The following is a 22,836-nucleotide window of genomic DNA, read 5'->3' on the forward strand; positions in this document are numbered from 1 at the left end:
GTGCCAGGGCTCAGAGATGGAGAGAGGTTTTTTTTCTAGAAACCAGAAAAATTAAGCAAGGACTGATTCCTGTGAGGTGCTCAGCATGTTGGCCACGATCCAGTAAAGCACTTAACATTAAGCATGCTCTGGAAAGTGCCATTGGGAACAGCCTGAGCACTAAGTACCCAGCAGGATCAAGCTCCAAATGGAGACCAGACATAAGCCAGATGGCATTAAGTTAGCTTTGCCATATTAATAAGCTCTTTGGTTTGCATTTTAATACCTCTCTCTCTCTATTTTCCCCTTTTTTGCTTTGCCTTTTCTATAAAACAATCCATAGGTGCACTGGGAGAGGAGAGCAATGTACTGAAATTGCCTCTTATCACCTTCTCACAAGCATGGAGTTAAAGCAAGAGCTGCAAAAACTGCTGCTTGTTTTTAACACAGATCTGACTTTTATCAGCGGTGTTTGGACAAGCACCATCAGGAGTTCAGAGCTCCTGAAGAAAGGAAAACGCTGACTCTCTCTTCTAATGAGCTCCCCAAATGTGTCTGGTGAGTACGCCGTTGTGTTGAAGAGTATTGATGTCTGCATCAGAGGTTATTCCGATGTTTTGGTGGGGGGATGGAAGGGGACAGCTAGGATGGCTGAGCAGGGACAACAGGAGATGGCTCTCTGCTTGTTCATAAGCTAGATTCAAACTGAACTCAAGCGAGACTGCTGCCATGTCACTCTCAGTACTCACGCATCCACTGAGGTCACCTGCCAGAAGCCGGCGGGAAGAAAATAAAACCCCAGTTGCTGCTTTGTTTTTTTAAACAAGCTCCTGGCTTTCCTCTTCTTCCTTTCCAGCACAGTTACAACTATCTCCAGAACTTCCTCAGACCTGTGACTTGTGCAGATGCCAGCTTTTACGGGGATGTTTTTGAAGCCAAGGGCTGCCTTACTGGAAGGCGTCCTAGCTGGAGCCGCTCTCCTGCAGGGAGGGCAGCCCAGGTGGGACGTGTGCCTCTGCCTCTGGGCTCCTGGCGCTGCTGACTCTCCAGACAGGCTGCAGCCACCGCTTCTGCTGGAGCTCTGCGTGCACGTGGGTTGTGCAGTGAGACTTAAGAGGAAATTTCTGTGATCATTTTAGCATTCGGGCAACTGGAAAAGGAGCTAAGAGAGGCGCCAGGCCTTTGCTTTCATGACCACATTAATCTTCTCCTGGCTTCGGAGAGAAATTTTAGATTAACTTAGCACATGTTCTCAAAGAGCTTTCCTTCTCAAAGTTATTTGTGCTGTGGATCCTGCACTGATGAATGATAAAGCCAGTGAAATGGCCAATATAAATCAAACTTTGCTCGCTAATCATTTTAGTGAGTATGCCTGTTGCCGTGTTGTTACTTAAGAAGTTGACAGTTGACTACCATGGACCAGAACTTTTGAAGCACACGGATTAAAAAAATGGGTTTTTTTCCTGTCTTAGAAAGGGGTGGTGGGGACTGGAGGAAACACTAATGCTCCTTTTTTCATATCTATGTATCACCCAAGAAAATTTTTTTCTTAGGTATAGTTATGGAGTTCTTTTGGTCCAGGGGAAAGAGTTTCACATGTATGTAATTTTAAGAATATATAATATTAATGTTATGTTTAAAGAACACAATAACAAATAATGTTATTACTACTGCTGGAAAAGTTTGTGGTTGGTACCAAGCTATATTTATGATGTGAAAGTTTAGTTCATGGCAAATGTGGCATTATTCAGAGTTATTCTGCCATGAAAGACCTAAAAGCCTAGGGAAGTTACTTTTTATTTGCTCTGTGCTAAGAGCAGGCCCCTGGACAGTAAAAAAGCTCACATTGTAAGGGGTGACTTGTTAAGTCATCACAACTTGCTTGTGTTTTTGAGCCCTAATAGACTAGGAGGGAATGAAAGTAGTTTGGAGATAGTTGACTACCAGACAGCAGCTATGGCCTTGGCACAAATTCGACAATAACTTTTGATCAAACAAGGAACAAACTGAAACTAAGCCATTTTCTATTTGTGATCTGCCTATTCCTCCAAAGTTTCCTCCAGAAAATGCTCACATAGATGCAGTTGTCACAGCTTCAGGAGGTACACAAGTCTGTGGGCAGCTATTTTGTTTGTTTTTCCTACACTTTTTGTCCATACTTTGGTCATAAGCAGAGTTACAGTTCTGAAAAATTGACAGGGAAAGCTTTCTTATCTCACTGTAACACTTTGAGGCCAATAATCTGAGCAGGGAGGTGGGTCAGCAGTATACTGGGTTATCCTCTAGCACACAGAAAAGGATCATGGAATGGTTTAGGTTGGAAGGGACTTTTAGAAGTTGTCTAGTACAACCCGCTGCAATAAGTGGGGATGTCTTCAATTAGATCAGGTTGCTCAGAGCCACGTCCAGCCTGACCTTGAACGTTTCCAGGGATGGGGCATTTACCACCTCTCTCAGTAATTTGTTCCAGTGTTTCACCACCCTCATTGTACAAAAATTCTCCCTTATACTTAGTCTAAATCTACTCTCCTTTAGTTTAAAATGATTACCCCTTGTCCTATCACAAAAGGCCCTCCTAAAAAGTTTGTCCCCATCTTTCCTTTAAGTATTGGAAGGCTGCAATAAGGTGTCCCTGGAGATGAACAATCCCAACAGTCAACCTCAACATCCCACAGTCAAGCTTAGAAATTGCCTGAGTCTGTCCTTCATGAGCAACTGGACAACACAATAATTCCCCCAGGTGTCCATCTGTGACAAAAGTACAATTCAACAATGTTATAAAAAATATTTCTATATGAAACAGAATATGAATAATAATGTGTGAATCAGGCCCAGCAAACACTGCAGAAAACACATGGCAAGTACGAATAAGAATATGTTTGTGGTAAAGTTTGAGTCCAATGAAAATTAGACAACTGCAGCAACTCAAAGCAGCCACATAGTTGCTTTTGTTATTTATCCTGTCATTAGGGTTAAAACCAGCCAATCCATCAAAAGATATTAAAAGTGCTAAGAAACAGAGCAAGTCAGAAAACTTTCTATGGTACAGACAGCAGAAGTGTATAAGTCACGAATTTCCTCTCAAGATATTATCTGGTTGGTTTCTTCATGCAAAATAAAGTAATTTCGCTTTTGTTAGGAAAACATTGGATCATAGCATGATATCACAGTTAACCAAGAAGCTACCTTCTTATCATAATTTCCAGGGAAGCAGGACTTTCCTATTTACATACTGTATAGGATAATAGTCAGAACTTAAATACAGTGTAATACATAATTTGACCTCAGGCATTTCAAGGGTTGTGTGAAAGAAACATAGACTTGACCTTTCAAAAAAGTTCTCCCACCATACCTGGTATGAACATGTATTTTCTTGTGCTTTCTTTGTTGAAATGCCCAGTGACATCAGTGTGTATTAGCTACTTGTTTAGACTTCTGAGTAACTATTTTGATTTCAACTATCAGTATTTAATATTCTAGTCACAAACTTTTGTTTCCACGTAATCCAATTACAGAACTTTTCAACAGCTTTGATTTCAACAAATGCATGATTAAATAAGTAATTTAAATAAAGTACCACATCAAAACAAAATGCTGAAGTCAAGATTCATTTAAAATAAGCTTCAACTAAAGAATTTTGCATGATCTTCCATCTACTTTTATCACAGTTTTTGGTCTATTCTTCAGTTTACTACTTAGAAATGTAAGAGTGTATCCGCTCAGCAAGGTCTTTTCCAATGCAGTCAAAAATTTTCAAAGACTGACTAGCCAAGTTTTGTTTGATAACAAGACAAATGCAAAAAACCCACCCTCCTCTGCATAGCAAAAGCATTCACACAAAAGCATGGTTGTCATAAAAGCAGATTTTAGATGTTTTATTCTTTACTTATGTACTTTTCTACTTCATTAACTAATTGCCACTATCTCCTTAAATTTTTGGTTTTCTCTCAGGTTCTTTTAGATTCTTTTACTGATTGGAAGATTTGTTTGTTAGATTTGTGATTGGGTGCCACGTTATTTTATTTTATCTTTACATAACCTGCACATTCTGAAAATACAGATAGGATGATATAAATCTCCACCAATCTTCTTATCTTAGGCACCTAAAAATTATTTTTATATTCATTTAAATTGATGTCTACGATTAGAATCAATTCAATGATTTATCCCTAGGAGGCACAACTTCAGCTGCAAAAACCAACATACCTTTCCCGTTCTCAAAATCATGATTGCAAAATCACAAAAGAGCAACTCATCAAAATTCAAAAGTAATATTAAAAGCATAGAGAATATCACAGATAGAGGTAAAAAAAAATCCCACAGTTTGATACTTACAGAATTTCTTAAAATCTAGCCACTTCTTTCTAGCTGCTGGCCAGAGGATAGCTGTGCACGAGGCAGAGACACAAACAGTACATCCCTTTTTACCTGTCCAGACAGCTATTTGAAGTCTTCTAAAGAGCAAACTTCAGAGCAGTTACACAATGACAAAATAAAATGAAGGAAAAACACATACATGATTTTGTGTCAGCTCTTTTGCTTTCCGCACAGCAATTCCCATGAAGATTGCAATGTAGAATATTTTTTTGCTGTTAGTATTGCTCACTTTGAGTTTTTATAGCTGCTTGGAGATCTACATCATTGTATTTGATTTCAGCTAATCAAGCATAGAAATGAGCAGGAATGCAGACACACAGCACTGTAAAAAACACAGAAGGAAGTTTTTTCAAACAAAATCCCTCTATTAGGCAGTGGTTCCAGTGATGCAATCAGAATAGGAAGGAAAGTCTGTGTTGCTTCATTGTTTTGTTTGGATTTTGGGGTCCAGTGCTAACTTGTGATATTTCCATTTGTAAGTGTATTTCTCTGAGGGCATTCCAAAAAAGTGACTATGATGAATTTAATAGGAAAAATATCCCATTGAACTTGCTAAGTTTTTCCATCATGAGTGACCATTACAGAATTGCCCCACTCAATTATCTTTCCTGTGTAGTTCAGTAGCTTTTGGCTAAGTTTATTGCTTTTTATCAAAGTCCAATAAATGCGCAAAGTGGATTCAATAGAAATGTAATTACAGAGAAATTAAATAACTGATTTATCCCTGTGAAGAATTTAAAAGTTTTTAAATAAGAGAACGGACTGAATAGTATAGATGACCAAAAAGAAGCACTGCAACGTGCATTAAGGATATAGAGTTTGTTGCAGGAACATCAAGATCTTTGCAGACAAGCCCAAAGCCTACTGCCGCCAAGAGGAGTTTTGGATATGACCTTAAATGTTGTGAGATGTCAATTACATTCATAATCCAAAGATTCAACTCTCTATAACCTCCACAGTTCAGCAGTTAAAACAAACACATGCTCTCTACAGACATGACTTATCTGATCGGCCCATCACACTGCATAATTCTAAACAGGATTTTCCAGGTGGCATGTGCAGAACACTGTGTCATCTCTCTGGCTTTAGGTAGCATGGTTTAAATGTGAGAAAGGCCAGTAGTGGCAGAAATGTTAGCTTAAACAAACAGGATTTTTCCTTACGCCTCCCAAACATAAAATCAACAGCAGCAGTTTTGCAAAAAGTGAGCAAATTCTTGTCATCAGATGTAAAATTGATATTGAAGATTAAGAAGATTCCTCCCCTTTTGTAAGAATATGTCACTCCTCTCAGTATAGGTAAGTATGTGTTGTTCATTGTTTATTTCTGAGACCTACCCATTGCTTTCAAGTGACCTTCAGAATATGCTATATTTGGTTTGCTGTAGCTACATTATAGGGCATTTTACAGGTTGTCAAAGAAGATGGAAAGTGGTATTAAGTTTTTCACTAAATATGGGTCACAGAAAAAACCAGAGAAATGTATACTGAGCTTATTATCTTCAGCTATACCAGTTGATTAAGTATATTGACATAAATGCATGTTGTAAGACCTTGTGAAGATGGCCAAGGTCATAAATATGCATTTTCTGTAAAGATATCTGAAAAACTCTTCCCACTATTATTTTCCTGTCTGCTTCTGCTACCTGATGCAAACTGCTTTACCTAATTTCAAAGATGAATCCAATACTAAGTTTAAGTTTATTTGAAGACTTCCAAGATTGCCTATCAAATGTTATTGCTACTGCCTTGTCCAGTGAATTCATGGGATGTGGCTATCTGCAGGCTTTGTGCATATATTAGGCAGATGCATATCATTTCAATGTTTGGTTCATTTCTATTGTTGTACATCCTGAGGTCTCCTTTGGTTTGGATGAAATATAAAATCTATCCCAGTGATGGAAACTCATCACCAATAGTCTCAAAGGAGGTAACTTAATCTAGCCGTCCACTCGACTGATATAATTAGGAATGCACTTTGTCAGCCTTTGAGGGTTTAACTACAGCTGGCTGGGTTCAAGGCAGTCTCAGAAACAAATCTGTTCTTAGTAACACCATCTCCTTTACAGAATTACAGACATACTTTCAGCAGATATAACCAGCTAACTGCTGAATGATGATTTTCCACCCACTTATGCAGTGGTCAATGTCTTTTTCAGCATAACTGAAGCCCTGGATCAATGCCACGAAATGATTCAGAAACCAAAGGCTGAACTGACAGCTCAAGAATAAAGGTTATGAACCTTATTTACAGTGTTTGAATGTGGCTCAATTCAGCCTCTGAACACTATCATATTTCTGATCCAGCTGATGAGGTTTAATTCGAAAAGAGATTCTAATGGATATTCAAATGCTGACCGGCCTATTTATTGTTTAAGAAATAAAATATGTTTTAGGTTGTGTTCTTTAGGATATCAGAACTCTAGTCTTCACATGGGTTAGCTACATTAGGGGAAAAAAAATCTAACCAAATAAAAATTTAAAATCTTTAAATATATTAATCCAGACTAGTTGTGGACCCCTGCTGTGCCCTTGACTCTTCTGCTGGAATCTTCAGGGATTCAGATTAATATGTTCATAGTGTTGTCAAGAAGCTTTTCTAACTGAATATCACAAGCACCACTCTTTTTTCATGTGCTTCGCTCTGGTAGGTATCTGATGTACATGAATGAAGGAGATAGATAGATACTCTGTTACGGTTCATGTAAGTTGGATAGTTTCCCTTCCAGCCTGCAAAATATTTGAGAAAAATGCAGTATAGCTTTCCACCTATTCACTTTAAACAGCTCGACTGAAAATATCCAGCCTAACCTATTAATCAGTAGAGTGGCCTGTTCAGAAGAAAACACACTTTTTTTTTTTTTTTTCTTATCAGTTCTGAAACATTAGTCTAAACACTTTGAATTCCAGCTGTCAAGGTTCCACCTACAGCCGTGTCAGCGGGCTGGGCACAGGCTCCTCCGAGCCAGAAGCCCTGTGGCTGCAGGAGCACAGTGCTGCGCCTGCTTATTGGTTTGAGCAAAATGCTGTAACATCCCTGTACTGCTCCTGGACACAGGCAAAGGAAGGTCGGATTTGCTTGCAGCCACCCCATAAAAAGATATCCTGAATTCCTGTGCGTAATGTCTAATCATTATGTGGTAATTGTGAAATTCACTAATGCCATGGGTTTTTTACCTCAGTGTTAAATCTTCTTGTGTCAAACAGATTTTTTTTTTTTAATTTTATTTTTTCATTGCCTTATTTGGTTCCTTTTTTTGCCTGTAATATAGATTTTCAATGTGTGTCAGAATACAGGCATCACAATTGGGCCTTAAATACTGATAGTACATGAATTTCAGTATCCTGTGTGTGACAGCAAAAGAAAAGGATTATGCCTTAAATAAAACAGCAATACACCTCCTTCTTCCTTCAGTAAGCTGTAGGAGAAGGTTAACTCTGAAAAGCACAACTTACTGTATATTTTAAAATTCTTGATAGCACTAACAGTCTTAATTATAGACATCCTCATTACCCACATGAATATCATACCCCACGTTAGAATCTGGAAAGAGAAAATGGGCCTCCAAGGATATCCTATGACAATAAACGCCCTGTACAAATGGGCGATTACTTATAACTCCAGTGACTCATTGTTGCATGGCACGTAATGTAATTAGCTGCAGATTTACTTGTGTTCAGCGTAGACTGAGGAAAGCCGGTTTGGTTTGCATGGTCTTAAGCGTTGCTGCGTGTGGCACAGTTAACTTCAGGCATGGCGTAGCTAAGTCTTATAAAAAAGATGCGGTAGTTAAAAAAAGCCATAAGAGCTGCAGTCCATTATGGATGAAATGCATCTTGACCACACAAAACAGCTGCAGAGTCAGTGTCCCTCCCAAAACTCTGTGGCGTGCTTCCTAAATACAGAACACGGAGGTCCTGTAAGTTTCAAAAATTGACATAGTAGGTTCCTTTGTTTGTTTATTTTTAATTGCCACTCTTCAACAGAGGCAACAGATGGATTGAAGAAATAAGCTTGAAGAAGATTCCTGTTAATTTTTGACTTATGGGTTAAGTAATTCTAATGCTTGCCATATATTCTGTGAATTGCCAGTGACACATGGGTAGCCTTAAGCTTCATGCTCCATTGATGGACTTGTGCATATTGTACACACACACATAAATAAGAATAAATTTATACTTCCAGAAACCTCATATTTTCAGTAATGATATCACCCTTAAATTCTCAAGGTTTAATTGCTTTTTAGCAATTAGGAGGGAAGGTGAGAAGAAAGCAAGCAAGCAAGCAAGGCAGTATTAAAGAATTTCAGCAGATCCCTGGGGATTACGGTGAAATGCATCCTCTGAGTGGAAGATGTAAGAAGGACCCTACACAAGGCAGCTACAATTATTTCAGCAGGAGACTAAAGACTCCCACATATTTAAAAGACCCGTCTCCTGTGCTTGGTCAGCTGTCCCTGGTTCCTTCTGCCCACCCTCTCTCCAAAAGCGAGCACTTTCAATGTGAAATCCTGCTGCATCCCCAGTACAAAGGCTTCCCTTGTCTCTGTTCACCAGGATAAACTTGCTGCTTCCTTTCACTTCCTTGCACATGCATGATCTGGGCACCATCTGGCCCAGAAATGGCCAAGGACAGCCAAGCTTGCAAAATACCTCTAGAGAATGCCCCAGTCCATGTTTCACCTGTAACTACAGAAAAGTTTTTATATTCATCTCTGCTACATCCAGACAAATATTTAGAACTTGAGTTTTCAAAATATTCAAATAATGGAGAGAAATATTGCAAAAGGAAGACAGACCTAGTCACCATTATGTTTTACTTATCTAAGACTTCATACTGTTGTCTTATTCTGCAAGAATCCTTTTAAGTAGGAAGCAAACCTGAGCTGAGAAAAGAGATAGCACAAGCAGATCATGCCTACTGACAACAAATCTGAATTCTGATGACTTGATCCCATTTCCACTGAATTCAGAGGTAAAACTTCCATTACTACACCTAAATATCCATTATTAGCTCAGTTCATGTGCATAAACAAGGCTCATGCCCCACTTGACATTCCACTGCAGGATTTATTATTGACATTTTATTAGACTGGAATATAAAAAAGAGCATTTCTTGTCAGATTGAATGCTAGAACTATCCAGTTCTTGCTCTCATACTAATGTTAACCTTAAAAAGGATCTGACATTATCACTTTTAGATTCCCTTTTGACCGCTAGGTATGATAATCACCAGGCCAGAAAATAAGCCTGGATGATATTTTGTTCTGAGATTTTATCAGCCAGAGAAAGGGAAACTGATGGGAAGGAGGCCATACCTAGAGGTTGCACAGACAAACCCAGAGTCTGGTTAACTGCAGACACTGCAAGGGTGTAGTTAGAGAGGGACATTCTACTCAGTGAGTCAAATTCAGGCCTTGTATAAATTTGTTATTCCCTGTTGAAATCTGTCCATTGGGGAGCTAGTATTTTTCTGATTAGCTGTAGTAAAACATGAGGACTTACAACTTTAGAGCTTCTTCCATCCCTGGTAGCAAACTGTGAGCGTGACCTGATGTCTGCTGTCCTGAGGTTAGCCCACAGATGTTTAAAAGAGTTCCCCAGCTTGCCTCTTTACTTGTCTTCCAGTTGGTAAATGATGTCACAGAATCACAGAATCATCATGGTTGGAAGGGACCTCTAAGATCATCGAGTCCAACCACAAAATAAAAAAAACAAAAATAAAAAAACCAAAATCCCCCACACACAACCAACAACATACACAACACCCCACCCCACCCACCCACAAACCAATAATCTTGTGCACTAGAGCATGCCTTGAACAGCCACGTCTACACGTTTCTTAAATACCTCCAGGGATGGTGACTCCACCACCTCCCTGGGCAGGCTGTTCCAGTGCCTGATCACCCTCTCAGTAAAGTAATTCTTCGTAATATCTAATCTAGGCCTCCCTTACCGCAACTTTAGACCATTTCCTCTAGTCCCGTCATTACTCATTTGGGAGAAGAGGCCAATGCCCACCTCTCTACAACCTCCTTTGTTGTAGTTGTAGACGGCAACGCAGTCCCCCCTCAGCCTCCTCTTCTCCAAACTAAACATGCCCAGTTCCCTCAGCCTCTCCTCATACAACTTGTTCTCCAGACCTCTCACCAGCTGGGTGGCTCCAGCAGCTCAATGTCCTTCCTGTAGCGAGGGGCCCAAAACTGAACACAGTACTTGAGATGAGGCCTCACCAGTGCCAAGTACAGAGACACGATGACTTACCTACTCCTGCTGCCCACGCTATTCCTGACACAGGCCAGGATGCTGTTGGCCTTTTTGTTCACCTGGGCACATTCCATCAACACCCCCAGGTCCTTTTCTTTTGGGCAGCTTTCCAGCCACTCTTCCCCAAGCCTGTAGCATTTCCTGGGGTTGTTGTGAACGAAATACAGGACCCGGCACCTGGCCTTATTAAACCTCATCCCATTGGCCTTGGCCCATTGATCCAGTCTGTCCAGATGCCTCTGTAGAGCTTTCCGACCCTCAAGCAGATCAACACTCCCACCTAGTTTGGTGTCATCATGTCAACACACCTGGACTTCTACATCCAATATACATTTTCAATATACATTCCCTTCTGTCTCTCTGCATTAGTAGGGCTCTTCTATCCTCCACTAAAGGACTTATGGTCATTATTTTGCTCATTATGTACCCAGAACAACTTCTACACAAAGCAATGTTATAAAAGGCTTGTATAGTCCTCAGGCAGAAATCCAATAATGGCAACACTTAGTAGCAGAGATTTCTGTCTCTCCTTAGTTCAGCTTTATTCTGTCTAAACATCCAGCATAGCTCCACCCTAAACTGGGTGATTTCACACATCTGAAAATCCCACAGGCTTACAGCAGCTGGGTATTACACATAGCACCCTAAATAAGAAAACATAACCATCTTCAAACGAACAAGCTGATGATAGGCTCCCTGCTCCAGTGTTTGTTTCACTCTCCTCAGAGACCAGAAGCTCTGGCAGAGTCTGGAAAGTTAACAGATACAGGCAGAGGAAGAAGTGAATTACAAAGACGAGGGATCCCTCACAGAGGATCAGTCTTTCCCGTACATTAATTACAAGGGATGCCAACTCAAGCAGTTCTGCTGACTTCTGCTAAAATAATCCTTCAGGGTAATAGGGGCTCTTTTTCAAACAACCTGTGTTTTAAAGCATTTCAGCTTTTGACTTCAAAATCACCACTTAAATGCCATTCCAAAACCCATTACCACATATGTCTGATGGGACTCAGTGGTCAACTATAAATGGCCCCACCACACAACGTCTTTTGGGAGATGTTTCTTTACTTGCTCCAACTCCTTTTACTTGCGCACAAAGAGGAGAATCAGGTCATATACCTGTGAAGGTGGTCCTTCTTCTGTCCTCCTTCGTTCCCCTCTTTCTCCCACCCCCTTTGGAGTCTCTGGCACATACAATAGAACTTGGAAGACCATGGTGGGGGGTGTTTACATAGAGAGGGAAAGAACGAGGCAGGCAAAGGGGCCAAAATCCTAGAGAGGATGCCTGATTTCAGTCCCCGGTTGGGACATGACTCTGGACGCTCTTCTCCTGGTTTCCCTCTTGTGTTCTTTTAATGCACCCACCACACTGTTACCTGAAGGCTGCACAGAGCATGCTCCCACCCTGAAGGTGTACAAGGTGCCTGCTAGCCTTAATCTGCTGTGCCACCAAGCCAGCTGGAGAAAAGTACTGCAGTGGGCCAAGTGTCTGCTAGTACTGTGGTTAGCCAAAATCCAGGATGTTAACTTGATTCTTTGCTGTGGATATTTTGCATTATTTCAGGATGTTATTCTATATTTGTACAGTGCTAACCAGATGCTTTTCAGATACTGTCCTAACTAGGACTTTTGCTAGTCTTTCATATTCGTGTGTTGCAGTTCCCACCACTGCACATTTTCCACACATTTACACTGAATTATTTTGATCTCCTGTGCAAAAATAGCACTTCAGGATTCTTGATTCCTGGCTGTTTGTTATGCCGGTGCTGTCAGTCTGCCAGATGCAATCTGAAGGTGTCTGTGTAGGGCGCACAGGGCTCTCAGGTCCTACGTGTTTTTTGTGGGCAGCCCCAACCCTCATGTAATCAGAGATAAGTGACTTAGTTAAAAATGAATGGGGCAGCTGGCTAAACGTTCAACCAAACAAAATGATCAAAGGGACAGTGCCAGATGTTTTCCATCAGCTCTACATATGGAGGTACCAGGGAGAACAGCAGGAGCACCAAGCTAAAAAGAAACCAGAGAAGCCAACTCTAGTTTCAACCATAACATGAGGAACTGGCTATAAATACTACATTCCTCAGTGAGGCTCCCAGAGGACATTCTGTAGGTATTTCTAAAACCTACAGGAAAAGCGTGTCTACCATTGTCTGACTTATTTATATGCATCCTCCCAGTAAATATTTTATTAAGAATCATCATTCTTAACATCTATTAAAATATACTTTTAAAAAAATAATATTTTAGAAAGCTGCTAGAGATTATAAAATGTGTTTTTTCTGCAAGATATATTTTTTTGCCCGACCTGTGCCAATACAGTCTTTTCCTAGACTACTGTTTTGTGGGGTTTCTTTTACCACTTTTAGTACATTTTAAAATTTTAATTTTATAGGTTTTGAGTCCAAGTTAACTACAAGAGGTCCAAGTAATTTCAAGATTTACTGTGGAAAAGGAGCCAGATTTTTATTTTTGTCTTCTGGGGAAGTTTATGGTAGAGTGAGATAAACATCCAAAATAGTTAAGGTTGTTTATCCTGCATCACTTAGAAGACATTCTTGACATCACTTGTATACAACTGAGCAGGGGAGCTGCTCAATCAGTGCTGACAGAAATTAAACCCAGATCACCCAGCCTTGGGGCATACAGACCTTACTTCACTGTGATAGAATCTGCTTCTGTTGGGATAAAATCTGAACTGCTCATACAGCTCCTCTTGTCACAAGCCAAATTTTGGTGCATAAATGCTCCTCCTCCAGTTTTGTCCTTCCAGAGACGCAGTCATTATTTCAGGACACTTTTAGCTCACCATAACATATCTCTGTAGTGTCTTTGGGCTTGCAAGAGGGAATGAATATTGCAAAAAGAGTCCACTGCCATGCTTGTCTGGTGTCATGACTTTACTATTGGTCCCAAATCTGCAAGTTTTAGGCTTGGAGAGCAGGAATCCTGGAAGCTACCAGCAGGTAACTCAAGGCTACATAAAACTTCAGAAAAATTTCCTGCTGGTTTTAGTGTTTTAGTGTTGCCTGCCTCAAAGTCACCCCATGACAGTAGGAGGAGGAAGACATGCTGAACATGAGGAGATTGAAAAGGCATTTCCCTGAAGCAACTGGATGTGACAGATTTGCCCTTGGCTAGGCAAAAAGCTAAGAAGGGGTCTTGGCTGCGTTGTTCAGTGGTACTGAAATCCACTTTGTCCTTTACCTTTGTGGAGCATGCCCCTAGGTTTGGTAGCATATATGCTGTTCTTTGCATGAGTATTGATTATAAAGATGTTTATTCCATGTATAAAAAGATTGTTGTGCCCCTTAAAAGCTGTTCTAAACCCATTCTGCAGGAAAAAAAGGTCTGTCAATGGGCATTTTCTTTCCTCTGATTCTTATCTTATGCACTTATAAGCCCAAGCTACTCACTGCAATGGAAATATCTGTGATTTGCAGCGCAGGACGAGTTCTTTGTTGGTAGATATGCTAGTAACAAACAGGCTGAGGGACGCACTAACTCTCATACTTGAGTAAAGGAAAGCTTGAGCGTGACTCACTTAGGAATGCTTTGTACTCCCCTAATTGCATAATTACCTTAGAGACCTCACTGGCCATTTGGCATAGAGGTCACGCCTGCTTCCTCTGAGCACAGGAATAACTCCTCCTAGGGTCTCCTAGCAGGATAAAAGGGAGATGGAAGGAAGACGTATGGCTGTGCTCCCGCTTTTTTTCTATATAATCCAGGAGCAGTATTTGTGCACAACTGCAAAGTCCTTCATCTTCTAAAGTGAGGATGGAAAAGTTGACCATTACTTAACATAAATGAGCACTTTAACCTTTGCACTGAGACAGTATCTGTATTGAAAGGGATAGTGTGATATTCTAGGGCGTTTGCTACTGGTACTTCTGACATCTGAGTTCTAATAAACGAGATTAGAAATAAAAAGATGGGGATGCCACAAGCACAGAAGTCTTCCCCACTATACTCATATGCCATCAAATTAGTCTGGCTGCGAAGCAAATTAAACAGAGCTCTCCCCAATACTTTGTTCTCAAAAAAAAAAAAAAAAGAGAGAGAAAAAAGATATGAATAATATAGATACTATCAACAATTGAAGTCATACAAAGCACGTAATAAGTAAAGTGAAGGGACCTGAAAGTTCCATGAGAAAAATGGAAAATTAACTTGCTAGTTGCTTTAATGGAATTAAAGGAAGATTTGGCTGGAGATTTCTCCTGGACCTCTAGCAAACTCAACAGTGCGGTTTCAGTGCTCAGTCCATGTGTAGAACTGGTAAAGTAAGTAACTCTGCAAGATGGAACAAAAGAAGAAAAATAGAAAAGAATGATATAGATAGTTGAGGAGGAGATATTTAAGTACAACTATCTTTAGTCGCCCTGATGCTGTCTTGTTCTGGAGAATGGCTGGAATTTTTGGTGCCTCTTAACCTTTTTATTAATGTTACCCAACAGTATATTTGGAAGCTAGAATTCTCCTTTGCAGATTGGTGATGGCATTGCTATGTAGTCAAACATTCATCCCACTCTCCTCTTCATTACACCTATGAATTTACCATCCTTCATTGCACGCTGGTGCATCTTCCATTCAAAGCAGCTAAAGCACATCTTCTCCTGTCCCCCTTACAGCCCACCAGCTTATACCCCCTAACAAAACATCTAAGTTACTTTATTAGCGTAAACTTTGGTGTCCATGGGCTTCGCATGTGTAATTGGATTGGCAAGAGTGTTTAAGATTACTCAGTTGTTTAGAGGTTCGTGATGGCTACTTAAATCTTTCCTTCTTTTTTATCAGTGTCATTTTAAATAGTGGGAAGTAGAGCATTTTAATGTCGACTGAGGCTGCATTAGCTTCCCCTTTCTGTGAGAAACTTCTGCTTAGAGGGTTCCCAAAGTGAAAGTGTTTGCAAGAGAAAACATAGCTTGGAGACACTCACATCCAAGCCTGGCTCTGGTGAGTGGAGCTGTTCTGGTATAAAGGGAGCATCATTCTAAAGCAAGAGAAATGTTTTGGGGAGAGGAAAGAAAATGAAAGATATTGATTCCTAAGCTGAAAGAAAGCTGCTCAGCAATTTATCAGATTGAAAGTTAATATCCAAGACTGATTCCGTTCTCACAGATAGATATCTGAAGTATGGACTTAACTAGACCTTCATCTAACTAAACCCAACTGAATTCAGAGGAAAGTCAGGTTCTGGTTCCCAACTGCCTTTGTTATCAAACAAAAAATAGGCAACACCTCTGCTCTTCGCATGCTTTTTTGAATCATTCTCCTGGAGCATCAAGGAGTTGGCATGCCATAGTGCGGGTGGCTGCCCTGGGCATCAAGGAACACCAGACAGAGTCTATAGTTAAACTTCTTGCATTAGAATGGCGTCAGAGGAAACTATACAGAAAATGCAGTCCAGGAAAGAGTTCTTAGAAGATGAAGTAGGGATTAAGCCAGAACCTATTTTACCATTTGCTAAAACGCTCAGTGCATTTGCCTTCATGGATTCTGCATTCCAGAGGACTGCATGCTGGGTTAATAAAATCCCTCTCTTGAACAGGCTTTGGAAACTCAGACGGTCACTGACTGCCCATATGGCAGAATTTGGCTATTGCTATTAGACAGCTGCAGGAAGTTGAGTACAAGAAAGGGAAGACAGCACCAAAGTCTTATGAACACATAAACATATAGAGAGACACATGACTTTGCCTCATGGCAGGAGCTTCCAAAATATGTTCTCCGTCGAAATGCCAGGATCCTCTTTTGTTTTTTGTTTTCTTTTCTTTCAGGAACTGCAATTTGCACTTCTGCTTTTCTTAGGTGATGTGTATGTGATTTAAACCCTCATGCACCCTGAGCTTAAGTTTCAAGAGCATTTTAAAACAATTAGCACACCTACAAGAAAAATAGCAAATCACCACATTTCCGTTGCTCACAGACTCAAAGGGAGATTGAGTTTAGCATTCTTCCTTAGGGAAGAAATGACATGCTCCCCAGTAGCCTAATGCCAAACTACTGCTCTCTGTTTTGAGTAGCAAATGCCATTCTTACTGCGTCTAAAAGCCCAGACTGTGTTTCTTTTCTTAACATGAAATTGTGTATTTTGGTACTGCTCTCAAACAACAGTTTAACAGAACAAAGGAGTTATCTTTATGAGACAGCCAGGGAAATGCACAAAGAACAGGAAGATGCAGCTAACCTAAATAATGACATTGAAAACAAAATAGCTATTGGGCTATAAATAAACAATATGAAGTAAATATAATTATTTTTATTAAGAGAAGACACAGACTTAATTCCTGCGGATAATGACATCTACTGTTTTCTCAGACTTCTTTAGTTCTCATTTTTTTCAGTCAAGCCACAGAATAACATTTCCTACTTTCTTCAACTTTTTACAGTATGAACTTTCATAGCACTTCTTCTGGAGAAAATTGCAAAACTCAGACAAATACATTTAGGAGAAAGGTCAGATTTTCTAAAACAATAAAATTGCCCAAACTGCTGTTTTTGAACTGTGCAAATACCTGCATTCTTACAGAGCAGGGAAGTAAACATACACATGACTGCATTAATTAAGACAATGCTTAGTTTCCTGCAACCCAAAGGAATTTTCTTATTTAGACTAAGTCTTTAACGATGTGATCTCCCATTGTGTGTATGTGGGTGTGCAAAGCACCAACTGCAATTTCACAAAAAGGCAAGGGCTGGTCCTGATGAGGTGGGTGACTGGGGAAGGAATTAAATAATCCTCTAAACCAAAGCCAGAATCAACTTTCTGAGCGCCAGATTCGGTCACTCCAAACTTCTCACTTTCTGTAATACAGTCCTGAACGACCTCAGCATAAGTGTAATTCACGTGTTTTTTTTTTTTTTTTTCCTGGGGATTGTCTTGTTGAGTATCTTGGGCAGGAAACTGGCCTGCTCTGTTGACTTATGAGATTTAAAATAAGCACTCACATTTCCCCCTCCCAGTCCTGGCCAGGGGGCACTGGGCTGAATCACTTCCCCGGTGGAGGCAAGAACCGTGCGAGAGCAAAGCACTCGTGAAGTGGCCGAGTGATTGGGAAATGCTCTCGGGCTCACAGATGGTCAACAAAACCCGCGACCGGCCCTGGCGAAACGTCAGGGCATGGTACCAGTCCCCATCCCTCAGGCTTTACCTGCTGCTGGGCGAATGGCTGGGGGGGATGTCCTGCACAAAGCTCTGCTCCATGCCTGGGATCCTGGCCGGGCTGTGGGGATGGTAGGCTGTCAGGACCACGCTGCCCGAGTCCTTCATCTCCATGGTCATAGGCGCATGTCGGCCCTGCTGCCGGTGACAAAGGCGACCGAGGAGGGTGCTGACAGGCCCCGATGGGAGGCCAAGAGGTCCTGTCACGAGCGGGAGTGCATGTCCTGACTCCGTAGCAGCCTCTCGCCACCGTTTGCTGTCAGGAGAGCTGTGTAACTGAGACACGGCTCCTCTCCCTGTCAGGAAAGCTGAATTAGCATATATTCAAAAACACCGCCCACCAAACAACCCACAGGGAAGTTACTACGTTCCTAGGAAACTAGAAACCTGAGTAATCCAGCGCGGCACCGAGCGACCGCCGGGGAAAACTTCTTGCTTGCTTTCTTTTTGTTTCTTTTTTAAGAGTCAGTTTCTTAATACTCCTCCTGCTCTTGAAATAGGCTCGACTAAGTGAAATTCTTTGCCAGTTAAGCAGCAGGATGAGTGGAGAGCACTACTCAAACACAAAACGTGGTTTGGCAGAGCAGGGAGTGACATTTAAGCTGCTTACACGAGAGATTCAGAAACCCAGTAGGGTCTGCTCTGTTTAAATAATCAAGGAACAGGAACCTTGATTTCCTACATACTGGATCATTTCTGTGGCAGGGAACTGCACTTGCTTTCTTCTGAAAACAGATTAAGCTTTTGTTTTGCTCTATATGGCCATGCACATAATGAGAAGGGCACTGGGAAATGAGTGAATTATTTTTACAATAGTGCACATTCATCTGAAGCAATCCCATAAATAAATGCACTCTGAGGTGCTTGATATTTTTTCATGCTTGTGCTTGATGTTTGTGTGCTAAATGAATGTTTTTCTCTCAAAACAAAAAACAGCAAGCAAAAATATTGGGGTCTAACTCTGGAGTAACGCCCAGGGAAGACTTTGCAGAGAAAATGAGAAAACTCACAAAGCCCTTTATTTTCCTCTCCAACTTCTTCAGGGCATAGGGATTTTTTGGAAATAAATGTTTCCAATAAATGTTTGCTCCTGAAAAATATTGTCCTGTCCATAAAATCATGGGAAGGATGTCCCTAATTTTACTCTACAACCTACAGATCTCTGAGGGTCTTGTGAGCACATGGGTGAAACACCAGCCCCTGTGCACCTTTGTCAGAGCTGCGGGCGGCATCCCCAGTGTGGGTACTGTGCAAAATGCCTCTCAGGCTCCCCTTTCACACCCCCCTCGAGGGAAGGTGCTCTCCTAGCACTGCTATAGGGGCTACCTGTTGGTCTCTCTAACCTAGCTCTGAATTAGCTCAGGTTTTGAAGGGTACAAAAATGAGTCGCCTCATCTCCACCTTCCCCCTGAGCTCCGTATCCTGCCTGGAGGGGCAGGACGGTTTCAGTCAAATATGTTGCCGCAACTCATGTAGGCAGTGCCCAAGTTAATTTTAAATTAACCAGTATAGGACACTGATAACAGTAGACTTGGCAGCACTTCTTGCCAGACTCACCCAGGAAGCATAAATATTTGAACATGCAGAGCCTCTAGGCTTGCTCTTGCTACGCTGTTAACATGTCCTGGATTAAATATTTTAAAGCCAAGTTTCACAGGATAAAATCATGGCTGCTTCCATGGCAGCATGGAGGCCCTCTGGGAGCACTCATGCAGCCATATGTTAGAAACAAAGGAGAAGGCTCTAAGCTAACTCTGGAAGCATTGCCTATTGCCCATGGTACCTCCAGGGAGTAGCAGGGTGAATGCAATGACCAGTGAAGACCTCATTGTGCTCTGTGATTACTGGAGTATTCAGGAGAGGAATAGGGCCCAAAAAATTAGGACCCTAATCATGGATCTCATATCCCAACTCTGTGGAGCACTGACTGAATGTCAGGCTGATGCCTGGCTGCTGGATGAGCAGGGATGCTGCTGATTATGTAATTTTTTTTCCCTTCCTACCCTGACTTTACATTCCCCTTGCTCGACCAGAAGGTGGGTATCCCACTTCTCTGTAAGGTGGTAAATTAGAAATATAAATTTATATTTGGATCAAGTGTAAATACACACATAAACATTTATAATAAGTTATAAAATATCTGCTGGCACCCTTTAAAGGCATCCTCCACAATTACTTTCAAGAAACTAAACATGTGAAGAAATACACATCGTGGAAGGGACCAAACACCATCAGAAATAGAGTAGGTGTCCTTTAGGAGATCAGGCTGCAGACAAAGTATTGGCTGCAACTCTAGGAAAGTCTTTTTTTCTCTCCTTCCTAGCATCATACCACTAGGCTTTCTCCAGTACCATCAGACAACAAAATGATGGTTATGCACTTTAGGCTGTGTGTAGATAAAGCCCACAGTAGGAATACTGTGTATTTTTAGTATTATTTTTACTCTTCCCATAATAAAAAAAACAATAATCAAACACAAATATGACTTAGAATGACCCTTTCAATAGTAAAATAAAGAAAAGAGGCCCACACATTCAATGGGATTTTCTCTCTAAGAAAAATAAACATGGAAGATTTTATTTGGAGATTTATAAAGTGCTGGGGCATAGACTGGAGGCTTGTATGGAAATGGCAGTCTGTTTGGCACAAGTACAAATAGATATTTTGAAAATTAATCAGCTAAAATACATATATCAAATTGAGAGCTAAAAATGTTTATATGCATAATGGCTCTCGGGGTTAGACATCTGCATATTAGTGAAAACTAAAAACAATGCTAAATCAGCTAGAGATACACATCAGCCACTAAACAAAGTTTTAAGTGCCATAGGAAAAGCTTACAAAGCAATATAAGCCAGATTCTGTCTTCAGTCCTAGCTGTGCAATTCTGTTAGTTAGGGGAGAATTTATTCTCCAGGTTTCTAAAGAAATAAGTAAGAAAATATTTTAATCCAACATGTTTGTGTTTCTACAGGATCCCCTTCAATACCAGATTGTGGAGTACTCAGGACTATGACACTTCCAATTGTTTTTTCGGGTAGTTAATAGCTCCATAGACCTTTCAAATACACTGGAAATGCCAGGTTGGTGAGAAATAACATTGTGACAATGTTTTTGAAGGCAACCAGTAAAGTGAAGTTACAGCAAGAGAAGGATCTGTGGGGGATCTGTAGCCAGTGAACCTGTAAGCAACTCCCTTGGGTTTGGTAGGCATGAACATTGTGCTTTTGAATGTTCCATTGCGCTTGTGCCAAAGGGAATGCTTTGCACTTTCACAAATTTGGCAAAAGAGTTGTGTATATATGGATCAGTGGATCCAGACTTTGAGAACAAGGAATGAAACCCCTTTATTAACCTATTGTTTCAGAAACCTAAGCCAGTGGCTATATAGATTCATAGAATGGGTTGGGTTGGAAGAAACCTTGAAGATCATCAAATTCCAACACCCCTGCCATGGCCAAGAACACCTTCCACAAGACCAGGTTGCTCAAAGCCCCATCCAGCCTGGCCTTGAACACTTCCAGAGATGGGGCATCCACAACTTCTCTGGGCAACCTGTTCAAGTGTCTCACCAGCCTTAGGGTAAAGAATTTCTTCCTAATATCTACTCTAAATTTACCCTCTTTCAGTTTAAAACTGTTACCCCTTGTCCTATCACTACACTCCCTGATAAATAACCCCTCCCCAGCTTTACTGTAGGCCCCCTTTAAGCATTGGAAGGTGGAATCTCAATGAGAATGGAGTAGAGGGGCATAATCAGCTCCCTCGACCTGTTGACAATTCTTTTGATGCAGCCTAGGATACAATTGGCTTTCTGGGCTGCAAGTGCACACTGTCAGCTCATGTGGAGCTTCTCATCAACTTAACTCCTTCTCCTTAGGACTGCTCTTAATCAGCAAACTTGCTGATGCTACACTCAATCCCACTGTCCATGTCACCAGCAAAGATGTTGTATGATAAAGCCTTCAGCTCTTCTGCTGAGGAATATCTGTGCCAGCCATATACAAGAAGTATAAACAGCAGAAAATCACTACTAAATGTTTACTGAGATGAAAAAGAATTTTATTTTGTTGCTAATAATATTTCACACACAGAATCACACAGAATTGTAGTGGTTGGAAGGGACCTCAGAGATCATCGAGTCCAACCACAAAAAAAAAAAAAAAAAACAAAAAAAAAAACAAAACCCCCACGGGGACGATCACCTCTTGGGCTCTACTCGCCACACTGTTCTTGATACAGGCCAGGATGCTGTTGGCCTTCTTGGCCACCTGGGCACACTGCTGGCTCATGTTCAGCCGACAGTCGACCAACACCCCCAGGTCCTTTTCTGCCAGGCAGCTCTCCAGCCACTCTGCCCCCAGCCTGTAGCGCTGCTTGGGGTTGTTGTGACCGACCCCATAATATTAATTAGCAATCATTGTGGTAGTAACATGATGGACAACCTTTGTATGGCAAATTTAATGTCTGTTGCTTAGAAAGGAACTAGTACATTTTTCACATAGATTTTGAACTGCCTTTTCTGGTTAAGACCAAGGGGGGCTGTCACTGAGAGGAATGGGATTTGTCAGCTAGGGGTTCTTGTCCCAGGATGGTGGGGGTATGCACCATTATATCATAAGAATAGACCCACAGAGCCCTGGAAAGTGCAAAATTCGCCTTTGAACTACAAATCACACGAAAATCTCTGGGTATTGAATTTCATAGCTGCTTCCAGCTTAAATTAGCCAGGACAAAGTTGGACAGAATTCACAAAACTTTGAAATTAATTTTGGACCAGTTTAATATGAACTTGGGTTAGATTAAGTTTTAAAAGGAAGCTGTGTAAAACACAGCATTTTTTACTGATTAAATCAAAGGAAATAGAGTGGAGCAATACACAAAAAAATGTCATCCTAACACTGTGTCTAAGTTTCCTCATCCCTCTTGTTCTGGCAGAAATATGCAATAAATTTTGTATCAATCTGTGTGAAAGAAACCAAAACTAAACCCACTGTATTTCTCTGTGCTTTTGGAAAAAAAAAAAAAAAAAAAAAAAAAAGGGGAATC

General features: G+C 40.9%; 1 protein-coding gene across 1 annotated transcript in view; it reads right to left on the reverse strand.

Annotated features, from left to right (window-relative positions):
- The window catches only part of ARHGAP28 (Rho GTPase activating protein 28), a 76,344-nt gene extending 58,274 nt beyond the window's left edge, over positions 1–18,070 (reverse strand). Inside the window, exon 1 of the mRNA XM_014938670.1 lies at positions 17,777–18,070. Coding sequence (XP_014794156.1) covers positions 17,777–17,907 — 131 coding nt within the window. The 5' untranslated portion in view covers positions 17,908–18,070. The remainder of the gene's footprint in view (positions 1–17,776) is intronic.
- Between the last annotated feature and the right edge of the window lie 4,766 nt (positions 18,071–22,836).

The sequence above is a fragment of the Calidris pugnax genome, unplaced genomic scaffold, assembly GCF_001431845.1.
Source record: "Calidris pugnax isolate Ruff unplaced genomic scaffold, ASM143184v1 scaffold13, whole genome shotgun sequence".
Lineage (NCBI taxonomy): Eukaryota > Metazoa > Chordata > Aves > Charadriiformes > Scolopacidae > Calidris > Calidris pugnax.